Here is a 25499-nt window from a genome sequence, read left to right as displayed (position 1 = left end):
TAGAAATCAAGAACGAAGAGAACAGCCCTCACATAATGGTAGAGATTAAATCAGAATAAACAAAATTACTTTTGTATTTGAGAGATGTTTCTGAAAACAAGTTTGGCGAAAGATGGGGTTTTTTGTTGTTGTTTTTTTTTTTTTTCCTTCATTTTTAATGAATGCTTTTGAAGAAAAAACCCAACTTTTTTAGCATATACTGAGATTGTGTTTCAGGGCAGATATGTGAATGCTTTAGCTGATGCAATTGTGGAAAAGAAATCCTGTGTTTACTCATGAGCGTAGCACCAGCTTGGGATCCGTTTTCAACTGGACTCTGCCTCTCCCTGTGTGTTGTAGCTGTGCTGGTCCTTTGGAGTGCGTGTAACTTCCTGGGGACTCCATTCCCTGTGGTCCCAAGAAATAAAATGTGTGAGGAATTGACATGTGCTTTCCGTTCCTTGAGTGCCAGACAAAAGTGTTGAAGCTAAGTGCTAACAGGGCAGGATGGTGGCACTTGTTTTAAAGGAAGTGAGGCAGCATCACAACTTGGGTTGCAGGATGGTGTTCCCTAATGGTCCCATAATCACCTGAGTAAAGAGCTGGAAAGGTCAAAACACTGGTTCTGCTACCTCTTGAAAAGTCAGCCCTCTTCTCCCTTGTAGGGTTAGTACAACCAAAAGGTTTACCAACTAGCTGTTGTCTTTTGGGGGGGGGACGGTTCTTTTTTACCCTGTTTTCCACAACAATTAAGTCTTCACAATGATTAAAAAAAGAAGTCTGTAAATGTGAGTGTAACAGAGACTAGGACTTGCTAAGGTGGCTAAACATCACACACAGGCATTTGCTCACTTCACCCCCCCACCAGTGGGATAGGGAGGAGAATCAGAAGAAAGGTAAACATCATGAGTTAAAATAAAGACAGTTTAATAGGACAGAAAGGGAAAATAATTATAATAATTATAAAAATAATGAAAGAATATCTAAAACAAATGATGCACAATGCAGTTGCTCATCACCTGTCCAGTTCCTGAGCAGTGGTCCCCCAGCTAACTTTTCCCTAGTTTATACACTGAACATGACATCATAAGGTGTGGAATATCTCTTTGGCCAGTTTGGGTCAGCTATCCTGGCTGTGCCCTCTTCGCAGCATCTTGTGCATCTCCAGCCTCCTTGCTGAAGAGTCCTTGACTTGGTATAAACATTGCTTAGCAACAACCAAGACATTAGTGTGTCATCAGCATTCGTCTCATACTTAATCTAAAACATAGCACTATACCAGACTACTAGGAAGACAATTAACTCTATCCCAGGTGAAACCAGGACACTTGCTTAAAAAAAATACATTTGTAAAGGTCTCTGTGAACCTGCAGGTAAAGGTCCTTTGCCTCTTAATCATCCTTCTGCTTCATTTAAAACTGACAGTTGGCCTCCTTGTTTATGCTTGACTTCTTCTGACTGTGGAAAATAAAAAACACTGAGCTATCTCATTATGCCTCATCAAACCTCTCCTTATTGTCCTTGCTTTAATGCCCACAAAAGCTGAACGGCAATTAGATCTTCTGAGGAGACCCTGTTGCGCTAACCAGTACCATCTCGTGGTCTCCTTGTGTTTTCATCTTCTTTGCCCATCCAACCATATATGTATATCTTAGCGTTTGCAGAGTAGTCATCATTACGTCTTGGTTTGTGTTTCGTTTTGTGGGATCTTTTGGTTTTTTGTTTGGGATTTTTTTTGTGCAGCAAATGCAAAAACCTGCAGATTTTCAACTGTGTTTTAAAACTCCAGTAGAGTTAGTAGGTACTATGTGAAACGATTAGTTTGTGCAACTTGGCAGATGTTCATGGTACCAAAAGAGTTTAAAGGGTTTTTGAGAGCAAGACAAAGCCTATTCTACTGCTTCCCAGCTTTTGTCCCCAAAAGCTCTCTTCTGTGCCAGCACATTACCAATCTCCTATGCTGTTCCGTTCCCCTTGTCTGCTGGTTGCATTCCTCTAGCTGACGGATGTTGCTTAAATTTTGTTGTGCAGCTTATTGCAGACACTGATCAGACAAGTGGAATGGCTGGCCCTTAGCTGGGCTTGCTGCCGTTGCTTTGTGCTGAGCATGCACATGAGTGTACGCATCGCAGCACTTCATGCATAGCTACATACATATATGTATGCATACATACATGTAATACTTCTCTTCTGCAGTCTGTTTTGCTGCTAAATGGCACAGGTTGGTTTTTTTCCAGGCTGAACACCTATCTGGACTGGGAAGAAATTATATAAGCAAGGAGAGCTGGAAAAGGAAAATTAACAGAGACGAAGAAACAATAAAGAGTAAGGAAGAGCTGCTTCAGCATATGAAAATGTCCAGAAAGGCGTGATAGGGGGAAATTCACTCAGAAGAAAGGGTGTAGAAAGCAAGCATGGACAAAACATGACAGTTTCATTTGAAAGTGTATGTGAATGAAATGGCAGTCTGACTTGCCCAGCCTTGTGCAGTGAAATTGGACATAATGACCCTTTTGTTGCATACAAGTCTTGTTCCTGTTGGTGTTGGGACATAGCACACAATAAGCATCTTCAGCTTTTAGAAAGTTATTTTCTTCATGGAGACTTGAAATTAAATTTGGAGGCCTTTAAACTGGTTTGATAATGAATTGTATGTTTGAGGCAGTATGAAGAATGTGCTGCCTCACTGCTTGCAAGTTGAGGTCTTCCTGACTTCATACTTTGTTTTTTTCCTGCATGGTATCTCAGTCTGTTTTAACCTTCTTTTGATCTTTCTTCTGTACTTTTGGTTCATTTCTCTACTTATCCATTAGGGTTTTTTTTAATTATCTCTGGTAAATCAGTTAAATGAGGATTAAAATGAACATCTTCTGCTGAGCACTTCCTCATGCAAGAGGCAAAGCAGCCCTTCTTGGATGCTTCAAGAAGAGAGGTCAGAGATTTCTTACCAGGATGTTCCAAAGGTGCTACTTGTGATTAGAAGATGCATGACAGTCTTTAAAGCATTCTCCTTTTTCCTAATGAAAGGCTGAGCTGTGGAGTCAACTCTTTTCATTTGGAATGATTTTTCTCAGGGACTTAGCTGCTGCATTAATGTCTTGCTGCAATTTATAGCTTGTGTATGTTGTGTTTTGTTGTTTTGGTTTGGTTTGTTTTTTTTCAGAGCAGTAGGAATATACAGATGATATGATCAGTAACATTGCACCACAGTCTGCAGAACTTTGGACTGGTAAAATAATTGCTGCATCTTAAGGAAATTGATTTGGGTTCAGATGCACACAGTTTGAGGCTCCTGTTTGTCACCCATTTAAAACCAGGAACAAAATCTAGGGTGTTTTTTAACAACAGTGAATCTTGCTTACCAGCTGCATGAAATAAGTACAGCCACTATCCCGAAAATGCAGAGATAAAGTTTTGGTCATCTCTTCACTAAAAGACAACAGCAAGGCATGGTGAGAGACACACGTGCACACGGAAACATTCAAATAGAGATAAGAAAGGACTGTGACTGATAAGAGAGGCAGTAGTTTCAGAGAGCATCATGGTGTACAGGAAAGGTGGTGTTCTTTTCTCATTTTACAAAACATTTGGCTAACCTAGTGGAACAGAAAAGCAGCAGATGTCCTTTTAAGATAATTACTTACTTTACAAAGCCTAGATGTCCTGTAGAACAAGATGCCATGTGATAGCTTTGAAGCTGAGATAGACACATGGATGACAAGAACAGACAGTTTATTATGGTTTCTTTAAATTCCATGTGCTGCAAAATGTATGTCCCTCTATCCAAACCATTTGGATAGTTGTCGAGTGACTCATGGGGCTTCTTTTATGGGTGTCTGAAACTTTCTAACTAGCTTTTTACTATATGTGTTATAAAATAATCACAAAAAGTAGTTCTATTTTCCTGGCTGTCAGTAACAGATCTTAAAAAAAATTCAGCCAAGTCCTTATACAGACTTATGATCAATATGATGAGGATCTCACATTCTCACTTTGTACAAACTGCTGCAATATACTGGTGTGCAGAAATTGCTTTGTTTTAAAGCATTTGCTGGAGATCTTGTGCTTATAATAAAGCTAACGTAGCCTGAAGTCTTACAAAATTATGGTTTTTTACATTTGAGCTCTTGTCATTTGAAGACAATTACTTTTAGTCTTCCCTTCCCCCAGCAAAATTCCCCAAACAGAATGTGTTTTTGAATTTCTCTCATGCAGAAATTCCTGGTGAAGGCTCCCTGCCAGCCACAGCATGTGCGAATACATCTGAATGGAGCTGTCTGAACCGATGTAATCGCCTGCTAGCCACGTGGGGGGAAGCAGCACTCGTGAATGATTTGGTTATTCGTCATGTGTCTGCTCCTTCATCCTTCCTCTCTGAGCTTTATTTGGTTAAATAAAGGGACACTGACATTATTTGTTTACAAATGGATTTAGGGCTTCCTTGGTATTTTTGTAGCTGCACCTGCTATCTATCATAGTGGTGTTTCTGGGTTAGGGTCTGAAGGTATGATATTAATGCATCATCAGCTCACAACAGCCTTGAGTATATATATGCAACCTCTAAAATGAGTACACTAATGCGTGCAAACGTAACTCCTTAAATTTTGACTTGAACAAAATAGGTGCCCTTGAAGACACTCCATGCTCATTCTTTCCCCGGATGCTTTGACTGATGCTCATGAAACTACTTCTTTCACCCAGTTTTAATCCTCACATCAGGGAAATTACGGAATTACATCTAAACCCACTAGCTCTCAAAATGTACGTGATGTGTTAACCTCCTGACGACTGATTATTTTGCTTCATCTCCCTCATGCTCTGTTCTTGCATGGCCGGGTGATGAGACAGGCACAAGTTGTGCTGCAGCATCGCCTGGGTGCTTTGCCACTGGGTGCACTGCACGTGACAGTGCAGGACTTGCTGTAGGTTATAGTGAGATGCTTTTTCTAAGGCTAATTTTTGCAGTTTGTGGATACCAGTTTGGAGGAGGGGTTTTCTTGTGTGTTGTGCTTAGGTTTTGTGTATGTGTGTTTTTGGCCCTAAAAAAGCTGTGATTTGTCATAAATAGTGACCAGCCCTCATGGAATGCATTGATTTCCTCCTTCACAATCTCAGATCTTAGTAAGAGACACTTAAATTATCTGCTGTTTGTATATTTCCGATAGCGAAATATTTTGTTCACAGTGAACTTCTTTCTGTGGATGTCAAGTGAATTGCTATGGTTTTGTCGTGGGATTGTTGTCTGTTGCTCCATCCTAATTCCTCTTTTGCCACGGGAGTTCCTCTTCTTGCTGTGCAGACACATTATTTTATTTAACAATGTAAGAGAGAGCGAGTAGGAAGGATGGATACAGGAAGGATTTTATTCTTGATGTTTCTTGTTTGTTGTATTTTTTTTCTTCTTACTTTGTGATGCAAGAGACAACTTAGAAGCTTGCAGTGTCTTGTTTCACGGTTGAGTAAATGATCTTTTAGTAGTCCATAAAAATGTCTAGCCTGTGGGGAACAGAAAGCATAGTTCTGCCAAAACCACTTGTTCATTTCTGCTTTTAATCTAGAAATTCATAAGTGAATGAAAATTATCCTAGTTGTCTTTTTATACTACTACTTCAGGTATTATATAGTACTGCAGTCAAAGAGGAGACGCTTCTCTAACGAGCCATGTCTTGTTCTTTAGCAGAATGCAAATGATTATAACCTCTAGATTTTAGTTTTCAACAAGCCAGTTTCCTGGTTTGTGGTGTGTGCAGCACAGGACATCTCTACTTGTATCGTATCATGTGCCTAAGAAGGAAATCTGCAGCGCTGATGTCGGCAAGCAGGAGGGGGAACAGGCTGGAGCACTTAGCCTGGGCTGGCTGTGTTGACTGAGAGCCCCTGCATCCTCTTAGTGTTTTTTTTTTATCTGCGGTTGTCTTTAATGCGTCACAGGAGTTTTTCTTTTTTGCCTCTGTGGCACTTCCAGACTTGTTTTCCTCTGAAATTTGCTCCCTTAGGGCATAGGCTTGCCTTTGTGGGCCAGTAAACCTTTCATTAAAGGTACATTACCAGCTGGTTATTACTGTGGCTCCATGTTTTAGCACAGTAGTGGTGAGAAAATAACTGCTTTTAAAAAAATTCATGAGTATTACACTCTGCATCCATCAGAAGTATGTGTACCTACAGAAAAAAAATCGTCTTTTCCCATCTTAATGCTGAAAACTCATGGCAGAGGTTCCTTAATGAACAGTCAAATTATTAAAACTTTTTTCTCCTGTAGACTGTTGTTTTAATGATATGTAGTATTTTAATGATGCATTAACTGATTAATAAATGTACAGGGGAACTACTTTTTTTTTTCCCATAATGGAGCTTAATAACAAGTGAAATTAGTGTCGTTTCTTTGATGCTCTTGACAGTAAAGTTTATCTCTATTTTCTATTGTATACATAAATACAGGAGGCAATACTGCACAAAAATATTTATATTAAATGTTGTTGTGACTTTTGGTAATAGTAAACAAAAGCTATGAGACCTCATTGGGTGTTTAGGAAAAAATTTCAGCTTCTCTTAAACCTCCAGACCCAAGGTGAGGTATGTATGAGGAGACCGCTAACAACTGCTCCAAGTGTATGTGGCAATAGTTGCCCAGTGGAAGGAGAAATAAACTGTTCATAACATAGTCATTGAGGATCAGTGGTGGTCTGTGGTCACCCATGGCCAGGATTTTTAGTCACAGAATGCTTTGGGTTGGAAGGGACCTTAAAAGATCATCTAGTCCAATCCTCCTGCCGTGGACAGGGACGCTTTCCACTAGACCAGGTTACTTAAAGCCCCATCCAACCTGGCCTTGAACACTTCAGGGATGGTGCATCCACAGCTGATGGATGATCAGGAGTGTAATAAAAAGCAAACGGGGGAACAGTTTTTCACAGGTTGAGAGCATCCAGACTTGCATTGTCTCACTCTCAAAAAAGCTTCTCTTCAGATCATTCTTCATAAACTATTTTCCTCTGTTATACAATCTTCTCAGCACCTTACTCTCAAGTCCATGCTTACCCATGTTTTCATATGCAGAAATACCTTGTGGTAAACACTTCAAATGTTAAAATGATTTTAACATGAATTCTGCACCAGAGGGTTTACTCTCAACCATTAGATAGGATTTATTCCAAGTGTACTTAGCATGATGGTGTTAAATTGAGTTTGCAAGAGGGGTTTTGATGTCAGAAAACAGACCATTGCCAAGGCAAGTATTTGGGTGGTGATCATACGTGGGACGTGTGTCACCTTTTGGTTCTCCTTCTTCCTCAGAATTGCTACTAAAGAGTTGCTCGTCTGATTTCTTCATTTGTAAGTAGCGTGCTTTATGCAGAAATAATATGCGTAATTATGGTCAGATAACTCAGGCATTCAGACACAATTTCAGACATGCTTGCCCATTTCCAGAGAACAGTCACCTTTCACTTTGCCAGTGGGCAAGTCCAGGACAACTGTTTGGCTTAATGCATGGAGGCTGGTTTGGCTCCTCCCCAGCTGAGGGACTTTGAGGTCTCACTTATGGTTGTATTTACAGAGTCAAAGAATTTTCAGAAGCCTGGAATTTCTTTGATACCCAATTGTGAGAAATAATCATGACAAGTGAAGTAACGCCATTTTGGTTGCTGTCCTGCTGGCAAGCTAATGGTGTATGGTCCTTCCCTAGAAGATATGGCGGTGGAGAGGAGCTGGCCTGGAAGTCCTCTGTAGGTGAAGTATGTCGCTAGTCAGTGGTTGAGAGGAAGGAAGCCTGGGAATAATAGTGGTTTTGTGTAGGCTCATGGGTAGATCTGTTAAATTATTTGCTTTCACTAAGAATTTGTTTGCTTTTTTAATGCATTTAACTTTGAATTATTTTGTTAGGCTTGCTCTCTGTGCTTGCATGGATTTACAGCTTTTGCCTTGCAGCCTTGCTTGCCAAACTATTGTTCCTTCTCCTGTTCTTCTGGTTGGGTCCCACAGCAATTGTGCAAGCCAGACAGCCCTGGGCTGGTTGGAGAGGTTTATCTGCTAAAGCGATGTGGTGTGTGTCTGTCTGTCCTCAGGGAGAAGCAGGGAGGCCATCTCTTCTCACAGCTGTGCAGCAGGTGCTGACTGGAGCACAGAGGTGTGCAGGGTTTGCATGGGATGAGGGCACTGGCGAGGCACATGGGTCCAAAGTGACTACCTGCCTTTCCATGACCAGGTGCGCTTCCCTGGCCAGCTCCTAGACAGGCTGCTTGTCAGCCGCCTGCATCAGTAGTTTGACCTGATGTGCACTGTACTGCTTGCTAGGGAGACTAGTTAAAATTACGGAGAAAAGTGAACTCGAAAGAGCTTGGCAAAAGGATGAATTATGAGTGTTGGGTGAAACCCTGCAGATTTGGCTTTTGGACTCTTGAAGCTCTGCTAGGCATGCTGATGCTTTCAGCTTGGCTGTAGTTCTCTGAAGTTTATTGTGGATAGAAAACATGTGAGAAGTCTGTGAACGACGAGTTGAAGTTAAACGTAAAAATGTGTGAACTCTGAATTTGTTTCTCTCTTTCTAGCTGTAGGCTAAATCTTTTGATGAGCTTAAATTAAATTTTTTAAGGATGCCCATTCAGTCAGTCTCTCTGTTGGCAAGATACTCTGTGGGTTACTTGGAATTGTTGGCACCTATCTGAAGCTTTTTTTCTATTCTCATTAAAATTAATGGCAGATCTTTTGTGTGTTAAGACAGCTTTGAAGATTTGGTCAGTTTCCCGAGGCAAAGAGTAGTAGTTGTTTCTAAAGCTAGATGCATGAGTGCAATATATTCACTGCTGCCCTCAGATTATGAAACATTTTAATTTCTTTGGGTTTGCCTTCTTGGCTTAGTGTTTCTTTACACTTTGGGCTACTTTTCGTTTGTGAAACTTGTACTACAGTTTACAGAGAATTGCAGCGTTCACGCTATCAGCCGATTGCAGTTGCACTTGCAGAGGGATTTTTAAAACTGGAGGTTAATCACAGTAATATATCCATGTAACAGTGGGCACACGTTCAGCTTTGTGGTCTCTGGAGTGCAGCTGCAGTTCCTTTGCCCTCCGCCATGCCCGTCCCCGTGGGCGGTGTGATCAGAGGCCAGGTGTGCCCTGGGCTTGACACTCATTCACGTGTCCATCTGTAGGACATAGAGAACTGTGCGCTTGCCTATCTCTTCTCGCTTAGGCTGGGTCTGAGTGAGGATGGTGCTTTTCCAAAGCAGGAGATGTTGTTGATCATGGCAAGAAACTGTAAGGTGCAAGAGAAGTCTCTTTTTATTGGCAACAATCATGGCTCAGGTGTCACTGGAGAGGCTGGTACTAGATAACAAGTAAATCAGTGCTGGAGTGCGGTCTGGTTCACTATTATCTGTAGTTATCTCAAGTAGATTATTGTGGCATAACACATACAAACCACAAAATATACCACACCAAAAAATGATGTCTTGAACAGAAACTATAAATGATTTTTTTTTTCCAAGGGTTTAATATTTGGTCTTAAGAAAAAAATACAGATACGTGTATAATTGCTGAATGAGTCCCTCCAGAGTTTGTGTTTAATCAGATTCTGTAGAATTATTAATACAGGCGCTCTTGCATAATGCTTCTTGTTACTTGATCACAAATCCTGATGGAGAATTATATTCATTTTCATGGTAGCTAGCAATAACTATTCCATGAACCAAAGAAGCCACCAAAGAAGATGAAGCCCACCAATCTACTTAAGAGTGTGCTGGAAAATACTGCACAAATTGCCTGTTCTGGCATGCTGCTTAACTATATGTGTCAGACTGATGTACTAAACAGAAGTTGCTACAAGTTAATATGCTGCAACTTTAACATTAGTATCTTGCTTGAATCTCAGCTCCTGGGACTGGACCAGAGGTGTTTGGTAAATACCGGTGGATGTGGTTCTAGGCAGTGTTGGAAAATAACGCTGAGGAGCATGGTGCAAAACCTCTGACAAGCTCTCCCTGTGGAACCGCAGCCTGAATTGTTAACCACAGGGTGATGAAGTTGTGGAAGTCTCAGAGGCAGTGGTTTGAGAGTTTCCAACAAAGGGCACCATGTCTTGCTGCTGGTCTGGCTGGGGTTTTCCAAGCCAGTAGCCTCGTAATGCATTTCTGTGTATGACTTCTGCTTTTCCATGGCAGGCAGCACATTGTGCTTGGAAGATGTTTCTTAAACAATGCAAAGCAAGTAGGTGTTGGGAAATTGATTGTGTCAGTAAGTATGAAAGGGCTTTAAGTTCCAGGCAGCTGTTAGGTTGCTGTATGCAGTGGCACTCTGAAAGTCCTTACTGGAGCTTTGATACCAAGTATGCGTGGAGATTAGAAAGTTTGACATGAGGGTGTTCCAGGTTTGGCTGCTTGTGGATAATCTCTGTTAGGACAACAGTGTTCTCTGGTGCTTGGAAGCAGGGTTGGCAGTGCTGTGGTCAGCAGCTTGTTGGACCAAGTTCTTGCCTGGAAGTGTCAGTGGGAGCGCTGGAGGTCTCAGCCTGGACAGGGGTGCAGGGGCACAGGGGCCCTGGGCAAGGTACCTGCTGGGCAGGAGGGAAAGGGAAGGCGGCAGCAGGGCTGGACCAAGGATGGGTGGAAACCCCTGTGCTGTGCCGAGTGTGCTGGAGTGTGTTAACAGCAGGACTGATGCTGTCTGTAACAACTCTGGGCTTCCTGGGGTGTAAACGGGGCTCTGTCCTGCTAGTCCCAAATAGCTCCAACAAGTGATGGATATAAATGGATGTCATGTTTGTAGAATTTTTCTTTTTGTTTGTTTTTGGTTTTATTTTTTGTCAGCAGCTGAGACTGTAACTCAAAGATGTGTTTGTGGTTAATAGCTTGCATAGGGTTTTCATTTTTTTTTGTCTGAAAAGTGGAGGCAAATACAAATTCAGAAATATTTTTACAAAATATCCACAATTAGAAATTGAGGGAAAACATTTTGCAGGATGATGTCAAGGAATTTCAGTTCTCCATTCAAGTTGAAATAAGCCTGCAGCCATCTTCTGTGGTATTGTTTACTGCATTCATAATTAGAGATGTTTTTTAAGCTTCTGTAGAGATGCGTTTTTACTTGATGGTTAAAGTTATGTGCCAATGTGTTTGTGTGTGAACAAAGTCTTACCATTTAATTGTTCATTTTGTTTTTATTTTTTTTACAAGGTGGAATATATGTTAGTAAAATTTGACCATGAGAATAAGAAAGTGCGCTTGTTGCTCTGTGGTGAAGACATTCTTCAAACACTGCAAGACAAGGGGGAGAAGGTAAACCCCAAGTGAGTAGCTGTTTCCTGTTCCTCTTGTTATGATACTGTACAGAATTTTGTAGACCTGGCTTAACTTTCAAGTCTGCTGTCAGTAAAACTGTAAGCCACAGATAGCAATATTTTCAGATAAAGCTGGGGTGCAGGAAGTGGAAGATTTTTCAGCACACTCATAAACCGTCGGTGTACCTTTTGTGTTATGACTTGGAAAAAAAGGAGAATGTAAGGGTGAGCCCACAGCAGTTGCAGTTTGGGTATTTGTTGGGTCTTGCTCTGTTTTTTTGTCTGTCTGTATGCAGTAACCACATGCTGCAACCTCCCCTGCCCCGTAAAGTGTGTGCACTCACCCCTGTATCCCTCACAAGTGACGGCTGCACAGGGAAGCCTCTTGTCTGTAGTAACAACTCTGCTGTTTTTGGCAGAATTAGGCAGGTAGGCATAAGGGCAGTTCTTCCCCATCCTCTCCCATGGAGTTTTCAGGAATAACTGGATCATATCCCTTCTCAGCTAGCCAGAGAAGCGTGAATTACCTTTTAGTTGATGGCAGCAGAGAAATGAGACCAGAGGCAGCAAAGTGCTTTGACTGAAGAGAGCCAAAACCAGGTCACAGCTTACAGGAAGGTGAAGAAACTCTGCTGTCGTGATGAAAGGCTTTTGTGCCCTGGACCTGTCCTCTTCTTTCTAAGTACCTTAACCTCATCTTCCAGTAAGGCTTCCCTGTCTGTCTTCCTTGACAGAGTGACTGTTGAAAGCCTGCAAGGAGTCCTTGCTTGAAACAAAGCTTGAAACAAGTGCTAAAGGGGATTGAATCCTACCTATTGCACTATACGGCAACAATTCCTACTGCCAAACTGTGCCTTAATTTCTTTTTGCTGCCTCCCAACAGTGAAGCACATTGGCAGATACATTGTGTTACTCTACCAAATAAGCAGCTTTAGGAGATTTTTCTTGCAAATTGCATTCATTTCTGAAATTCTTGCAAATAATCCATCTTTTTTTTTAAGTTGTAGAAATATTGAAATGAGGTTATTGTTTTATTATAGCCACCCAACACTCTGGCGACCAGAGTATGGAAGCTATATGATTGAAGGGACTCCTGGGCAACCGTATGGGGGAACCATGTCTGAATTCAACACTGTGCAAGACAACATGAGGAAAAGGCGGCAAGAGGCCGCTTCTGTGCTCAAAGAAAATGAGGCTGTTTGCACTGTGACATCATTTCCAAGGTGAGGTGGTTGCTGAAGGGTCATGCTGTTTGCTGTTCTCCTTATATGCTTTTTCTGCTTGCTGCATATAGCTAAATTGTACAATGAAACTCAGCAAAACACATTTCAGTTGAAGTATTTTGACTTAATTTTTCAGTCGTCTTTCCTAAAATTTGTATTGCAACAAGACAAACAAATAGTCATATTTTATGGTTTTGGGTTGCTTCTAATCTGTGATGATTTTGTATTAGGAGAGAACACCTGAATATTTGTAACATTAAGTATTGTATGTAGTCAACCATCTTGAATTGATATGGCAAATCAGATATAAAAGTTTTCTGTTTCACCTATTTTGCAAACCTCTGATGTCTATACATTGCAGGTTTGTACCCAATGTGGTTTTTTTAACACTATTTTTTCACTAAAGCATGTGCAAACTTCTTTTGGTGGCTTGGAGCACACAGTACAACAGGAATGTGATTATCCTTACAAATTGAAAACTTAAAACTTCTATAATACTGTACTTTCTGAATCTAGAAAGGAGTGCACTTCTTCTGGGTTTGTAACACCCTTACAAAGGGTAGGTTTCCTCTTTTTTTTATTGTTGCAAAGAGACTCTTGAAGAAATGAAGTTCAGGATGTACTATGCTAACTAGGATAAATGGTACTTTCTGATCTTCCTCTCAAACATAATTCTAGGCAGGGATTTTTATTATGTTCATTCTAACTAGCCCGGTCAGTCAAAGGAATAAAGATAGTTATGCTTAAAATAGTAAAAGAAAATGGTCTGTAGTAGAAGAGAAGCAGCTGGCCTCACTGACTGATTTCTTGTATAGCACAGAATGCAGTGGCACTAAATTCTCATTGAGAGCAAGAGCGATACAAAGTGTGACTTAGGAACAAAGTTCAGGTACCTTGCACCCTTATGCCCCGTGAATGCTATTTTAAGAACGCTCTGTTGAGAAAATATGCTTCCTCTTTATGACAGCTGTACTAGATATCTTTAAAGTAATAAGAGCTTTTTTGAAGTCCAGTGGTTAGGTAGTTCTCAGCATGTGATGGAATTGTGGTGAGGTTTTTTGTTGTTAGTTGGTGGTTTTGTTTGTTTGTTTGGGGTTTTTTTCTGTTCTGTTTTGTTTTTTCCATGCAACCTTACAAATAGACTGTCATTTAATCTTACATGCAAACATTTCAGACCCAGTTGTGCAAAGAATAAAGGGAGAGGGGTTCTTCATCGCTTTGTAGATACAGAAAAATACTTTTTACATTGCTGTTGGACTTCAGTGAAAGCCAGTAAATAATAAAATTAGTTGGTTTATTATTTACGAATTATCCCAAACATAGTTTCATTCTTCAGAGATTGATCTCCCTAGGCGATTTAGTTTCTTATTCCCCCATTTTGCAATCTTGCTATTCAGGTCCCTGTAGTTTGACTGGAGTCTCACTAACACTGCTGAGATTTTGTGGCTTTAGGTTCTCTTGCTACATTCTCTCTACAATACCATATACACATGTCTGTTTGCATCTGTAGATACATATGTGTATAATAAAAAAAACTCTGTGCATCTGAAAAAACAAGAAAAATGTTAGAGTGCTCACAGAAGGTAAAGAAATAGGCTGATTCAAATTACTCAGTTAACAATGAACAAACCTGAAAATGCTTAAATATTAAAAAATACTAGCTTAGAAGCTAAATCAGTATCCGTAGTTCTTAACTTGTTGAGCCCTCGCTACTGAACCAGAAATCTGTTTTCTTTCCTCAGGACTGGAGTGATGCATTTTACAATGTTGGGCTTACCTAAGTGATTAAATTGGGTTTTGATGTTGTAAAACAACTTGTGTACTAAAACAGGAAGAAGAAACCAATAGTGAATTACATGCTGAGCATAAATAATATTTCCAGAAACGTGTTTCCTGGTATTTTGAGTAGTTTGCTTGTTGTTGCATCAGCTAATCCTTTTTTATATGCATTCAAATACTAGAGCCTCTCAAGATAGCACAGTCTTTGTCCTTTATACTATGCAGTATGGAGAAGTTAATATTCTACAACTTTACCTCCAACTTCTCAAATGTTCCATTGTCTCAGTTGTACTGCAAACCTAATTATTTTTGTTTCAGGTGACTCTTAAACTTATAGTGGAGGTTCCAAAGGGAAGGGTTGTATGCAGATTTACTGGCTTATCGAGAGATAAGGTGTAGGTGTAAGGTGATAGGTGTAAGGCATTTTACATCTAATAGCTGTAATTTTTCTTTGCCTATTACAATTCTCTGATTAACAGGGCTTTTCAGAGCTCCTAAATTACATACATCCCAAGGCTCACAATAGTTTGTATCACTTGAAACTATGTCTAATTCTTACAGAGTTGGTTAGGTACATCTTTTTAACAGGAGTAGATTGTTGGGAGCAGAACTGGATGAATTACTGCGGCAATCAACAATAACATATACCCTCTAGAGAAACTGTTCTAAGGCACAGAATGCAGCTGAGTGTTGTTATTAAGGACAGGTGCCAACACACTAAAATATGTGTGTACTCTGCATAATACTATGAAGTTTCTTGCTTCAACCACTGAAAAGGTCCACATTTACTGTCCAATAATAAAGTGACAGTTTAAAAACAACACAGAAAAAGGTCTATTTTAACCACCACAGATGATAGTTGTTGGAAGGCACTGACATTTTAACAGCAACTGTTTTAAGATATCTTTTTGGCAATTCCACATGCATGGGTACCAGCCTTGAAAAGTGCTTCAGAAATACTCAGTCTAGCTGCAAGTTTTTACAAATTTATTTCTATTCTGCTGTCTACTGGAATCCTTATCTATGATCATCTGATCGTTTTAGAATCACAGTCTGTTTTCATTATAGCTTGGATCTCGTTGTCTCATCTAGGTTAGGGTGTCCTGGGTTTACGCTGCCAGAACATAAGCCAACGCCGGTAGAAGGAGGAGCTTCAAAATCCCTCTTTTTTCCAGATGAAGCCATCAATAAACATCCTAGATTTAGGTAAGAGTATTTGTGGAGTGAATGAGAGTGAATATTTTTCTGTGAATGAATGAGAAGCTGAATATTTTTTTGGACCTAAATAGAGGTATACTTGCAGTTTGTTTACATTACTGGAATAGATATCTATGTGGCTAGTTACTGCAGGTATCACAAGGACTTGAGCAGAGATGGTTGTGCTGACGTGTATTTTCATGTGACTCAAAGTGAACTGTTAAGCTTAAGTAACCTTACATTGTAATTCATGCCATTACGGGGCAAAAGCAACTTTATATAACAGTTCACGCCATTATGGGGCACAAGGTGTTGATTATGCTACTGCAAAATTGTTTCCAGTTTGACATCCCAGGGCTGAACACTTCCACCACAGTTAATCCAGGTCTCACTCGGGTCTGTCGCAGCAACATCTCAGTGTACTCCGTGACTTCCTCTAGTTGTTCCAAAATGCAGCGTGGTGTCAAACTACTTGTACAGTCTGATAGGGATTTTCATTGTAAGGTGAGACTTGGGAGAATGAAAATATTCCTATTTAAAAACTAAGCGTGCCTTTTCACTTGCCCTTGTATTCTTCAGGTTACTGGCCTTTTACTTCTGCCTGTTTTGTCACCGTAGTGCTGTGAAATCCACCAAAATAAGACTGACCTAGCTGAAGAAAAATTTGGTGTTGTATCCATTATAATCTGTTTCAAACTAGGAAAAGAAGTGTCCTAAAGGAAAATGCTCAAAATAAATAGAAAGTTGACATTCTGAAACCGTGAGAATTGCTGAGAAACAACAAACATTTACATAAAGATAAATTTTCAGATATTTCAACAAACTTTTTTGTTTTGTCATAGTACACTGACCAGAAACATTCGGCACCGAAGAGGAGAGAAGGTTGTGATAAATGTACCAAGTGAGTAAATTTGATTTATCTTTTTTCTTTTTTTGAAATAATTGTTCAATCTAATGCTCTGGGTTACTGAATACCTGCATTTTCCACGCAGTATTTAAAGACAAGAACACACCATCACCATTTATTGAAACATTTCCTAACGATGATGGAGAAGCAGCAAAGGCAGCTAAGCCAGACTATATATACATGGATGCTATGGGCTTTGGAATGGGAAACTGTTGTCTTCAGGTAAAATGCGTCTCCTTTCAAGATGTTACGGAATGTTGTCTTGTCTAAATGCTTCCCTTTTTAAGTCTTGCCTTATGTCTAATTTTTTAGCTTAATTCAACTGATACATTTTCAGAGTGGCAAAACAGGGAATAAAACAGCAAATTTAATCTTAGAGCTGGTAATTCAGTCTTAAAATCCAGGTTTGTTTGCTTGCGTTATCTTTATTTTCTGCCAAGATTCAAATGTAATTGGATGCCTTGCTGAAGAGGTTTCTTGAACTGGTCAAATCCCATTTGATCAAGCAACTTCTTTTGGAACTCTGGCACTTCTAAGTGTTAAAGATCATCTTCCACTGTGGTCATCTTTCAGGCATGAATAAAGGATGCTGTGGGAGCAAAAACTGAGGTGTCTTATAGGAGTATGTGGAGGTTTTTGGTTATTCATGTTGGATTTTTTTCCCCTCTTCCCCATTATTAGAACAGCAAAAGCAAGGAGTTGATAAGAAGTCATTGGAATATCTTTAAAAATAAGTAGCTTTGACGTTCTATGTAACTTTATTTTATTTACAAACAGTATGAACTCCTGTATAAAATTTCTCATTCTTAAATATTTTTAGCTATCTGTTAAAAAGTTGTGTTCTCCCTGCTTGTGCCATGAGCCTACTGAATCCACATGGGTAGCTGCCTTCTGCTGCTGCATGTTGGGAGCTGGTTTTGCTTTTGTTTTCTGCCACTAACACATACTCACTTTTTATTGTTTTCATTCACTTGCTTGAGTTACTACTATCTTACAGTGTCCTCTCTTTAAGTGGTGAGTCTTTTGGAGTGCTTTAATTCATTCAATATCTGTTTTAAATGTTTGTCCGTCATAGTAACCCAATGCAAGGGTTTGATGCCTTAGGTAGCAGCGATGTGTTTGATTGTTGATAAAATCTGCCTGTTGCCACCACTGTCTTGGAAGCAGAGCTAGGAAGAGGCTGGTGTTTAGTCTCTAGGGGATTAAAGGAAATTCACTAAGCTCTTCTTGTTTCACAGCACTGGCAGAAATAAACCCATTCAAAGCATTTCCCTTTGAGACTGAGGAACTGCAAAATCCCTTGTCACTAAGGGTAAACTAGGGAGAGTCTGAGTTAGTAAAGCATATATAATGCTGCGTGTTTTTACAAGGTGGTAGGTTCGATATGGTCTGGTTTGTACCATCTCTCTCTTATTTAAGATGAATAAAAGAAATACAGCCTTACCATTCAGTCATCATTTGAACTTGTTTAAACATGTATTAAATTAATTTTCATGCGGCACCATTTTACTATTCCCCATTCTTGGAATCAGTGGTCAAATTTAGTAGTCTTGCTGTCATCAAATGGAGAATGAAAACAAGGCTGGTAGGTGCTATAAGCTTTATCAACTGATAATTTTTGAAAACTGACTAGAAGAAAACATGTATTCCCCACCTATTTTCTGTAAGATAGTTTGCAGTACACATATTTCCTTTTGTGTTTGTTTTTTTCTGGGTTTTTTTTGTGTTGTTTTCTCACTATGTACCAAGTTGGTTAGGTATATTCCCAAGGTCACAGCCAATGTCCTGACAAGTTTGGGGTGGTGGGATTGGAGGCTCAGCACCTGCGAATGCTGAGCCTTGTGCTCCAGCTCCTTCCAAGGCATCGCCTCCCTCTGCCTGATGAGCCCCTGTTCTCCGCAGTCCCTGCCGTGCTACAGCCCTGCCCTTCTCCTCTCTAATGGGATGTTTGGCTAGAAACCAGGTGGAGTCCCAGATTTAATGTGATTCGGAATAAACGTAAAAGGGGAGGGGAGGTGAATGTCGCTGTGTAGGTGTCCTGTCTACCCCCTGCCCCAAGGCAGGCTGCCCAGGAATTAGTGATAAGAACTCTTACTTAGCTGCTTCTGTGCAAGAGAATTAGTCTTGTCTTTTCAAAGTGTGGTTTTTATTTTTTCTTTTTTTGATAGCTTTTTGAAGGATAGACCCAGAATACTGCATACCGTTTTTATGGCTTGGGGTGTTTTAATGAATGTTGGCTGCAAAGCAAACACAAATTTGGGGGGTTTTCTTGTTCTTGTGTTTGGGGGGGTGGGTTTGTTTGGTTTTTGTTGTTGGGGTTTTTTGGCTTGATTTTGTGTGTATATTTTTTGGTTCTTGTTTGGGGTTTAAGCTTACTTGGGTTGGGCTTCAGTGGCAAACTGAGAAGAATCTGTACGTTTTGTGGGACTCTATAGTTATAATCCATGGAAGAGCTGTGTTGGGCTGGCATTCTTCAGGATAACAAGCAGCAATGGTGATTTAGAGCTGAAGCCTCTTGTACAATGTTATGAGAGTGGTATAGGGGTACTCTCCCATCTAAGTTATCCTCTGATCTACGAATATGTAAACTCTGAAGAAGGAGAGAGAGGCTTTTATTCTGTGTAGTGTTTTTTAACAATTTTGAGGTCATCAGTCCCCTTCTGCATTTTTAAAATGCATAAAGTGCCAGTTTGGGAAGTCAGGGGGGTAAGGTCTGTTAATGGAAATATGTCTTGTGTTTGCTGCTGCTGCTGCTCTGAGCAAATTTCACCAAAAGTTCCAAAGAAGTTACATTTTCCAGTGGCCTGTATGCGGTAAGGCTTCCACATTGTTAATGGCTTCTGCAAATAACATTTCTTTTCCATCTTTTGCCATGTCTTGGCCTCTGATACAAGCAAAACTGGACTTTTTTAAAATAAAAGTTACAGTAGTAGACTTGAAGACGTGTGTTTTTCGTGCTTTTGCAGGATCAAACAAAGGCATCCTGAAATGTTCTTTAAAACAAGATTAACTGTCATGTAAAACAAATGTTACATCTACAATAGTTTCTGACTGTTGTTTTAAGTAAGTAGGTTCCTGGCTCATTTCCTGAAGGTGCATTACCAACCCATGTGTATTGTAGATGTTGGCTCAGTTTTCTTTGCTTCTGGCAAGTGTTTGTATATCTAGCCTCACAGCTGAAGCATTGTGGTCTGAAATCTTTCAATGAACTTGGAAGGGGTGTGGAAAGAAGCTTATGATATAAATCCTGCTGACAGCTGGGGCAAAAGTTTGTGCAAGGATTGGGGCATGGGAGGGGAATGCAAACAAAAAAACCCCACCCAAAAACAACCAACCGAAAAAACCCTGTAAAATTCTCAGGATTCAAATATTTTTATGATATCACTGATTCTAATTCTAGGAAGACTGTGCTTGCACTACGATAATAGAAATCGTGACAGCAATTGCACTTCTTCCAACAGGTAACATTCCAGGCTTGCAGCATTTCGGAAGCAAGATATCTCTATGATCAGCTAGCCACGATCTGCCCCATTGTGGTAAGTAATGGTCTTCCATCACATCAGCTCTTAGTTGTGCAAAAGCTAATAAATGTAAAAAAATAAAATCTAAATTAGAAAAAACTTGAATGTTACTCACAAGTGTCAGTTGCTTATTAGGCTGTCACATGAGCAGTGTGATTTATTTAATGTCTGAGTGACACCGCAAAGCAGACGATGTCTGGTTTTTGTCCTGTGCCCTCCTTCCCACATGCACAAGACTCTTGTTGAATAGTTCTAGAAATATATTTGTGTCATTTTGGGGGGAAAAAAAGACAAGCTCACGCAAAATAATTCTTATTTTTTCAGCTCTTGTCTGTTGTTACGGAAGGTTTGAGTTGTTTAAATCTGTCTCTTTTGTAAGCATGTGGTTATAAATAGGTGTTATCAAAATAAAGTATTGTTCTGGTGTAGGTGGTGAGCAGATCCTGCTCTGAGTGAGGTATGTTCCAGCTGTACTGCTAAGGTCCTTGGCTAAGCAAAAATAAACAAAACACAATGATTACCAGGTAAACTTTTAGAGTTTGGAAGTAGGCGAGCAAAATACTTGCTGATTTGTCATAAAATTGCTTCTGCCTATATCATCATCTGTCTGTGTTCCTTAAATGCTGATCTGTGGGGATAATAGATTTGGAGAACATCAGATGGCCACTTCATTAATACTAACCCTTCATCTAGGCATTTTCTGGAGATAGCAGTTGAGAGATTTGTGATTGTAGGGGCTTTGGCTGTATGTTAAACCGAAGTACATCAGTTATTTCTAGCCAGCAAGTTTCCTTTTCCAGTGGGGTTGTATTTTGCTTTTGCTTCCTTGGCTTGTCCTTTATTTTGATATCATGCTGGTTTATTTTAGATGGCGTTGAGTGCTGCATCTCCATTCTACAGAGGCTACGTGTCTGATATTGACTGTCGCTGGGGAGTAATCTCTGCATCTGTAGATGATCGAACGCGAGAAGAGAGAGGGCTGGAGGTAAGTAATGTTAGTAGCAGATGTCTGGTATTTTTCAGACAAAAAAAAGTTAAATCTCCTTTAGTATCAAATTCTGCTTGTGGTCATCAGAATCCCTGATGAGGGAATGTGGCAGTCTTTGCAGTAAATATAGAAGAGATGGTGTAAACATTCACTTTGGTTGTACAGTTTATGTTAGCATATATATATTTTTAGTCAAGTGTGGAATCTCGGTAAAACTCCACTGACTTCTCTGCAGCTTGCCGAAAAGGTCCCTCTGAGATAAAACTTTCCAGTCTGTGCTTGAGCCCGAAAAGCAAGAATTGCTTTGGATTAAATAGCGGATGCTGCTGAGTAATCTAGTAGTATAAACTAGAACTATGTGAAAAGAGACAGTTGTCAGAACTTAAGGAGTTTCTGTAAGCAGGAATTGGTGTTCAAGGCAATTACAAAATTACAGAAAATAAAATAATAATCTCTAAAAATCCACTTGAAGTATTTATTGGAATTACCCATTTTAAGAGCATCTCTGACAATGTGTGCATAGTGAAACTGTATTGGTAACTGTTGCAATAGGTATAGTAACACCTTCTAGGTACTTGGGGTAATGGTACATTACATCAGGAAAATGTTTCCACTTTTGGAGAATTCTAGTCAATGTGTGATGGCTGTTTTTTTGCTCAGATAAGTATATCTGCAAACAAAATAGTCGTAATTCTAGGATCGCTTTCTGTTAAGCTATTTGAGACTCATGCGTTGAATAATTTTGAGGCTGTAGCGTTTTTTAAACAGGATAATAATTCTCACATAAGTGTCATTAGTGAGCAAAACTTAGGTAACATTGTTAACAAGCTGTTAAAATATTGTATTCTTAAATTATATAGCCACTGAAGAACAACCATTATAGAATCAGTAAATCCAGATATGATTCCATAGACAGTTATCTATCTGAATGTGGTGAGAAATACAATGACATTGATTTGACAATAGACAAAGATATCTACGAGCACCTAATAAAGGAAGGTAAGTGTTTGCTTCATTATGAGCAGGTTAAGAATTATGCTTGCACTGTATGGGGTTATTTTACATTTTTCATTCTTGTTTGTTTCAATCACTGTGTGTCCCTCAGAAGGACTCCTACTCAGGAAATATCTGTGTAGCGTGGTCTTGAGAGTTTTTAAAAAGTTTTTGTTTGTAATGGAAACTGCCTAATTCCAGCTTGAGAAGCCCAGTGTTTGACGCATTAATGTGTTATCCTTGTGGAGAGAGCAGATCTGCTTTAGGAAACAGGGCAGAGAGGTGCATCAGAAAACAGGAAGAATGGCAGCCATGCCAATATTCAGCTGCCATTTCCAAACAAGAACTTGTTCTTTTTTTTTTCCTCTCTCTTTAATCATTTCCTTCCTTCCCGAAGTCATCATCTAAGCTTTTAACAGGATGTGGTGGGTTGAGGTAGCATTGCAGAGTTGGGTGTTTTCAGTCTTATAAAACAAATAGTTTCCTAGAGCCTGATTTGCTATGTCTGAATTGTTTGTTTGAATTTTCATTTTGTAGGCATTGATCACCTTTTGGCACAGCATATTGCACACTTGTTCATTCGAGACCCATTGACTTTGTTTGAGGAGAAAATACATCTAGATGATGCAAATGAATCCGACCATTTTGAGGTTGTGTCTGATTTAGAGGAATTTAATAAATATATACATAAAATTGCTTATTCTTTACTACTTAATATTAGCTAAGTTTTTTCTTCCTGAATTTTTCACTTCAACTAGTTCTTTAGCATATGACTTTGCAGGTATTAGCACATTTCTTTGCTTCATCATTTATTTAGTAGAAGGTGGTGGCTTATACTTTAAACCCAATAGAATATCAAGGGCCCAAACTATAGCTATGTATATTTGTGTTATGGGGAACTGTCTGTTTTTATGGCTTCCTAGAAACTGTTTTGCATGACACTTATATATAAATATCTTTCTTATACAGCTTTATGAAATAATAGCTATGATAATAGTAGGTCTTTTTAGTTTGGGATCCATCAATCACTCATTAAAAAAAAAATGTCAGCTAAATCTCAGCCTGCTAGTATGTTATATGTAGTCCTGAAGCAAAACGGCATGAGAAAGTGTAACATATTTGCTCCTAGGATAGGTAGTTATACTGTGGTTTTTAGGAAGCCATGCCGCTTAGTTTGGAAGCACTTCTCTAACTTGATGGGCTGTCCCAAGGCAAATATTAGGACTCAAGTTATCTTCTTATTTTTCTTAGGTAGTGTTATAGAATGATGCTTATATTGATTGTGATGGATTATTTTATGTGCTTTGCAGAATATTCAGTCTACAAACTGGCAGACAATGAGGTTTAAGCCACCTCCTCCAAATTCAGATATTGGATGGAGGGTGGAATTCAGACCTATGGAGGTAAGGAAGGCATCAGCATGCACAAAAACACGTTTCCTTTTAAGCAGAAGAGTACCAGGCATTCTGCCATCCAGTATCAAACCCTTACTTATGCTGTGGTTTTTCCCCCGAGTTGCCAGAGGCGAGGGAAGTGGACAGCAGTGTGTAATCAGACGGACTGTGGGAATGTAACTGACAGGAGAATCCACTGCAGCACAGCAAAACATGCTGATGGAGTTGGGGTGCTGGGGAAAGGAATTAGGCTTGTATTAAAGCAACAGGAAACAAAGCTCCATTTAGCTTCTAGGGACTGTCTTTCTCCAGTACTTTTCCTTGTACGGACAATTCTGCTATCATTGTTTTGTTTTTCACAAGGGCTTTTATTTTATAGCTGTCTGTTTCTGAGCTGTCTGAATTTAATCCCTTTAAAGTGGAAATTTAAAAGCTATTATGTGTTTTTAGTTACACAGAGAGCCGAAGGTGCAGGTTGTTAGACGGGCTTTTGAAACGCAAGTGTGCTTTGGCACTGGGTCATAGGGTGGGTTTTCCTGAGGTGTGTGCGTGCATTGTGCATTTGAAGTCACCGTTCATGATTCCAGCTCGTCCTTCACCATCTCTGCTGGCAGAGTGTGTGTGAATACAAGTACCGACATGAACCTTCAAGTCAAACTGTTTTAAATTCTCCCAAATATTTATCTACTTCCATTAGTGTGTTTCCACTAAAGTGATTTAACTTCTAATTCTTTGATGTCTAGGTCCAGTTAACAGACTTTGAAAATTCTGCATATGTTGTGTTCGTGGTATTGCTAACCAGAGTGATTCTGTCATATAAACTAGATTTTCTCATTCCTTTGTCCAAGGTAGGTGTGAAAGATCAAATCTATTAGACCTAAATGCAATGTATTTGTATCAAGTCTGATTTTCATCCTCTGCAATCTAGGAACTAATATTTATGCACTTAGAGAAAGTCATTTTCATCTTTCATTCTTTTTCCATCTGTACCAGTGCTTTGGATCAATTTCAACCCTACAGTATTAAGCAAATATTTTACTGCTGTCTCATGATATCAAGCTTTATAGACAAATACTGTGGGAATCTCTGTGGTCCCTAACAGTGTCTGACTGCTGCAGCAGTGTTGAGAAATACCATTGTCACTGAACTGTTTTGAGACTGGGAAGGGGCATGTTTCCACCATTTTACATGTGGGGAAAATAACCTGCCAAAGTCAAAATAAAAACAAACTTAGATATTTATTTTAACATGGCTGTTGCCTATGTCTTGGGTTCTTATTCTCTGTTATGTTTGTATTTGGTGGAGAGGGAAAGGAGGAGTTCAGCATGCTTAGTGTTGCACAGTATTTGAGTGAAAACTAATACTGCTGATTCTGGTCACAGCTGAGTAAAATGTGCTTTTTTCCTTTATCTTGTGCTTAATTGCTGACCTGTTTGGGGTGAAACTGTCCTTGTACATGTTCCTGAGGCACCTGAACAGAACATTTCTTTTTGAATGGGTAATCCTGCAAGTCGTTTAAAAAAATGTCTTGCAGCACAACAGACTGTTGACATGCTCTATACTAGAAAATACTGCCAGCGCTGGCTATACCGTAGCAGTAGTATCCTGCTGCTTTTTGTAGTGTTTTTAATTAAATGGAGAAAAATACTAAAGTTTTAACAGTAATCATACCATAAAGTTGGAATAATTTCTAAAAAGAGGAGTTCTTTTCCTGGTGTCAGGCAGTTCAGATTCTATAAACAATGCATCACTTCAGCACTGAGAGTCCTTAATTATACTGTTATTTGGAAGACTGGAAAAGAGACTGGGTGCCAAAAGAACTTCAACAGAGTTGGGGGGTTGAGGGAGACATAATGTTGCTTGAGCTTTCCAAGTAAGTTGGCAGGTAATGCAACACAGAATTGCACAACCATGGGTAAGCCTGCCTCTTTCAAGTAAAATAATACGGGTTTATGGGACTAATCTCACACTAATCTTTGCTGTCTGAGTGCGGTTGTATTCCTGTCAGCTAGGACTGGAGTTCTTTTAAACTTTCAAAACAGCCTGTTGTGTAAATAGGTTTCATAATAAAAAATGAACAAAAACAGTTTTGAAAACAAAGCTTTGAAAGGTAGGAAGTGAAGATTTTCGCATTGCTCATAAGTAAAGGTCAAACAAAGAATTCAGCAAATCATATCCTCCTCCTGCAGGCAACACAGTAAAGCTAATGTCCTAAAGCTTTGTCATGTTAATTCCCTGAGAACCTGC

The 25499-nt window shown here is 39.6% G+C and overlaps 1 protein-coding gene across 5 annotated transcripts in view; it reads left to right on the top strand.

The window, feature by feature from the left end:
* Positions 1-25499, top strand: part of GCLC (glutamate-cysteine ligase catalytic subunit) — a 34544-nt gene that overhangs the window by 2747 nt on the left and 6298 nt on the right. Inside the window, exons 2-12 of one of the 5 annotated variants that reach the window (XM_080340989.1) lie at positions 11147-11259; positions 12291-12473; positions 15345-15458; positions 16292-16350; positions 16442-16578; positions 19818-19892; positions 20746-20862; positions 21726-21864; positions 22396-22508; positions 23169-23261; positions 23996-24100. In XM_080340989.1, the coding sequence (XP_080197115.1) occupies positions 11147-11259; positions 12291-12473; positions 15345-15458; positions 16292-16350; positions 16442-16578; positions 19818-19892; positions 20746-20862; positions 21726-21864; positions 22396-22508; positions 23169-23261; positions 23996-24100 (1248 nt within the window). Of the gene's footprint in view, positions 1-10451; positions 11260-12290; positions 12474-15344; positions 15459-16291; positions 16351-16441; positions 16579-19817; positions 19893-20745; positions 20863-21725; positions 21865-22395; positions 22509-23168; positions 23262-23995; positions 24101-25499 lie in introns of those variants that run through there. The other 4 variants (XM_080340991.1, XM_080340992.1, XM_080340990.1 and 1 more) reach the window with 4 other exon arrangements.

The sequence above is a fragment of the Nesoenas mayeri genome, assembly GCF_963082525.1.
Source record: "Nesoenas mayeri genome assembly, chromosome: 3".
NCBI lineage: Eukaryota > Metazoa > Chordata > Aves > Columbiformes > Columbidae > Nesoenas > Nesoenas mayeri.
This window is presented reverse-complemented; position numbering and strand designations above follow the sequence as displayed.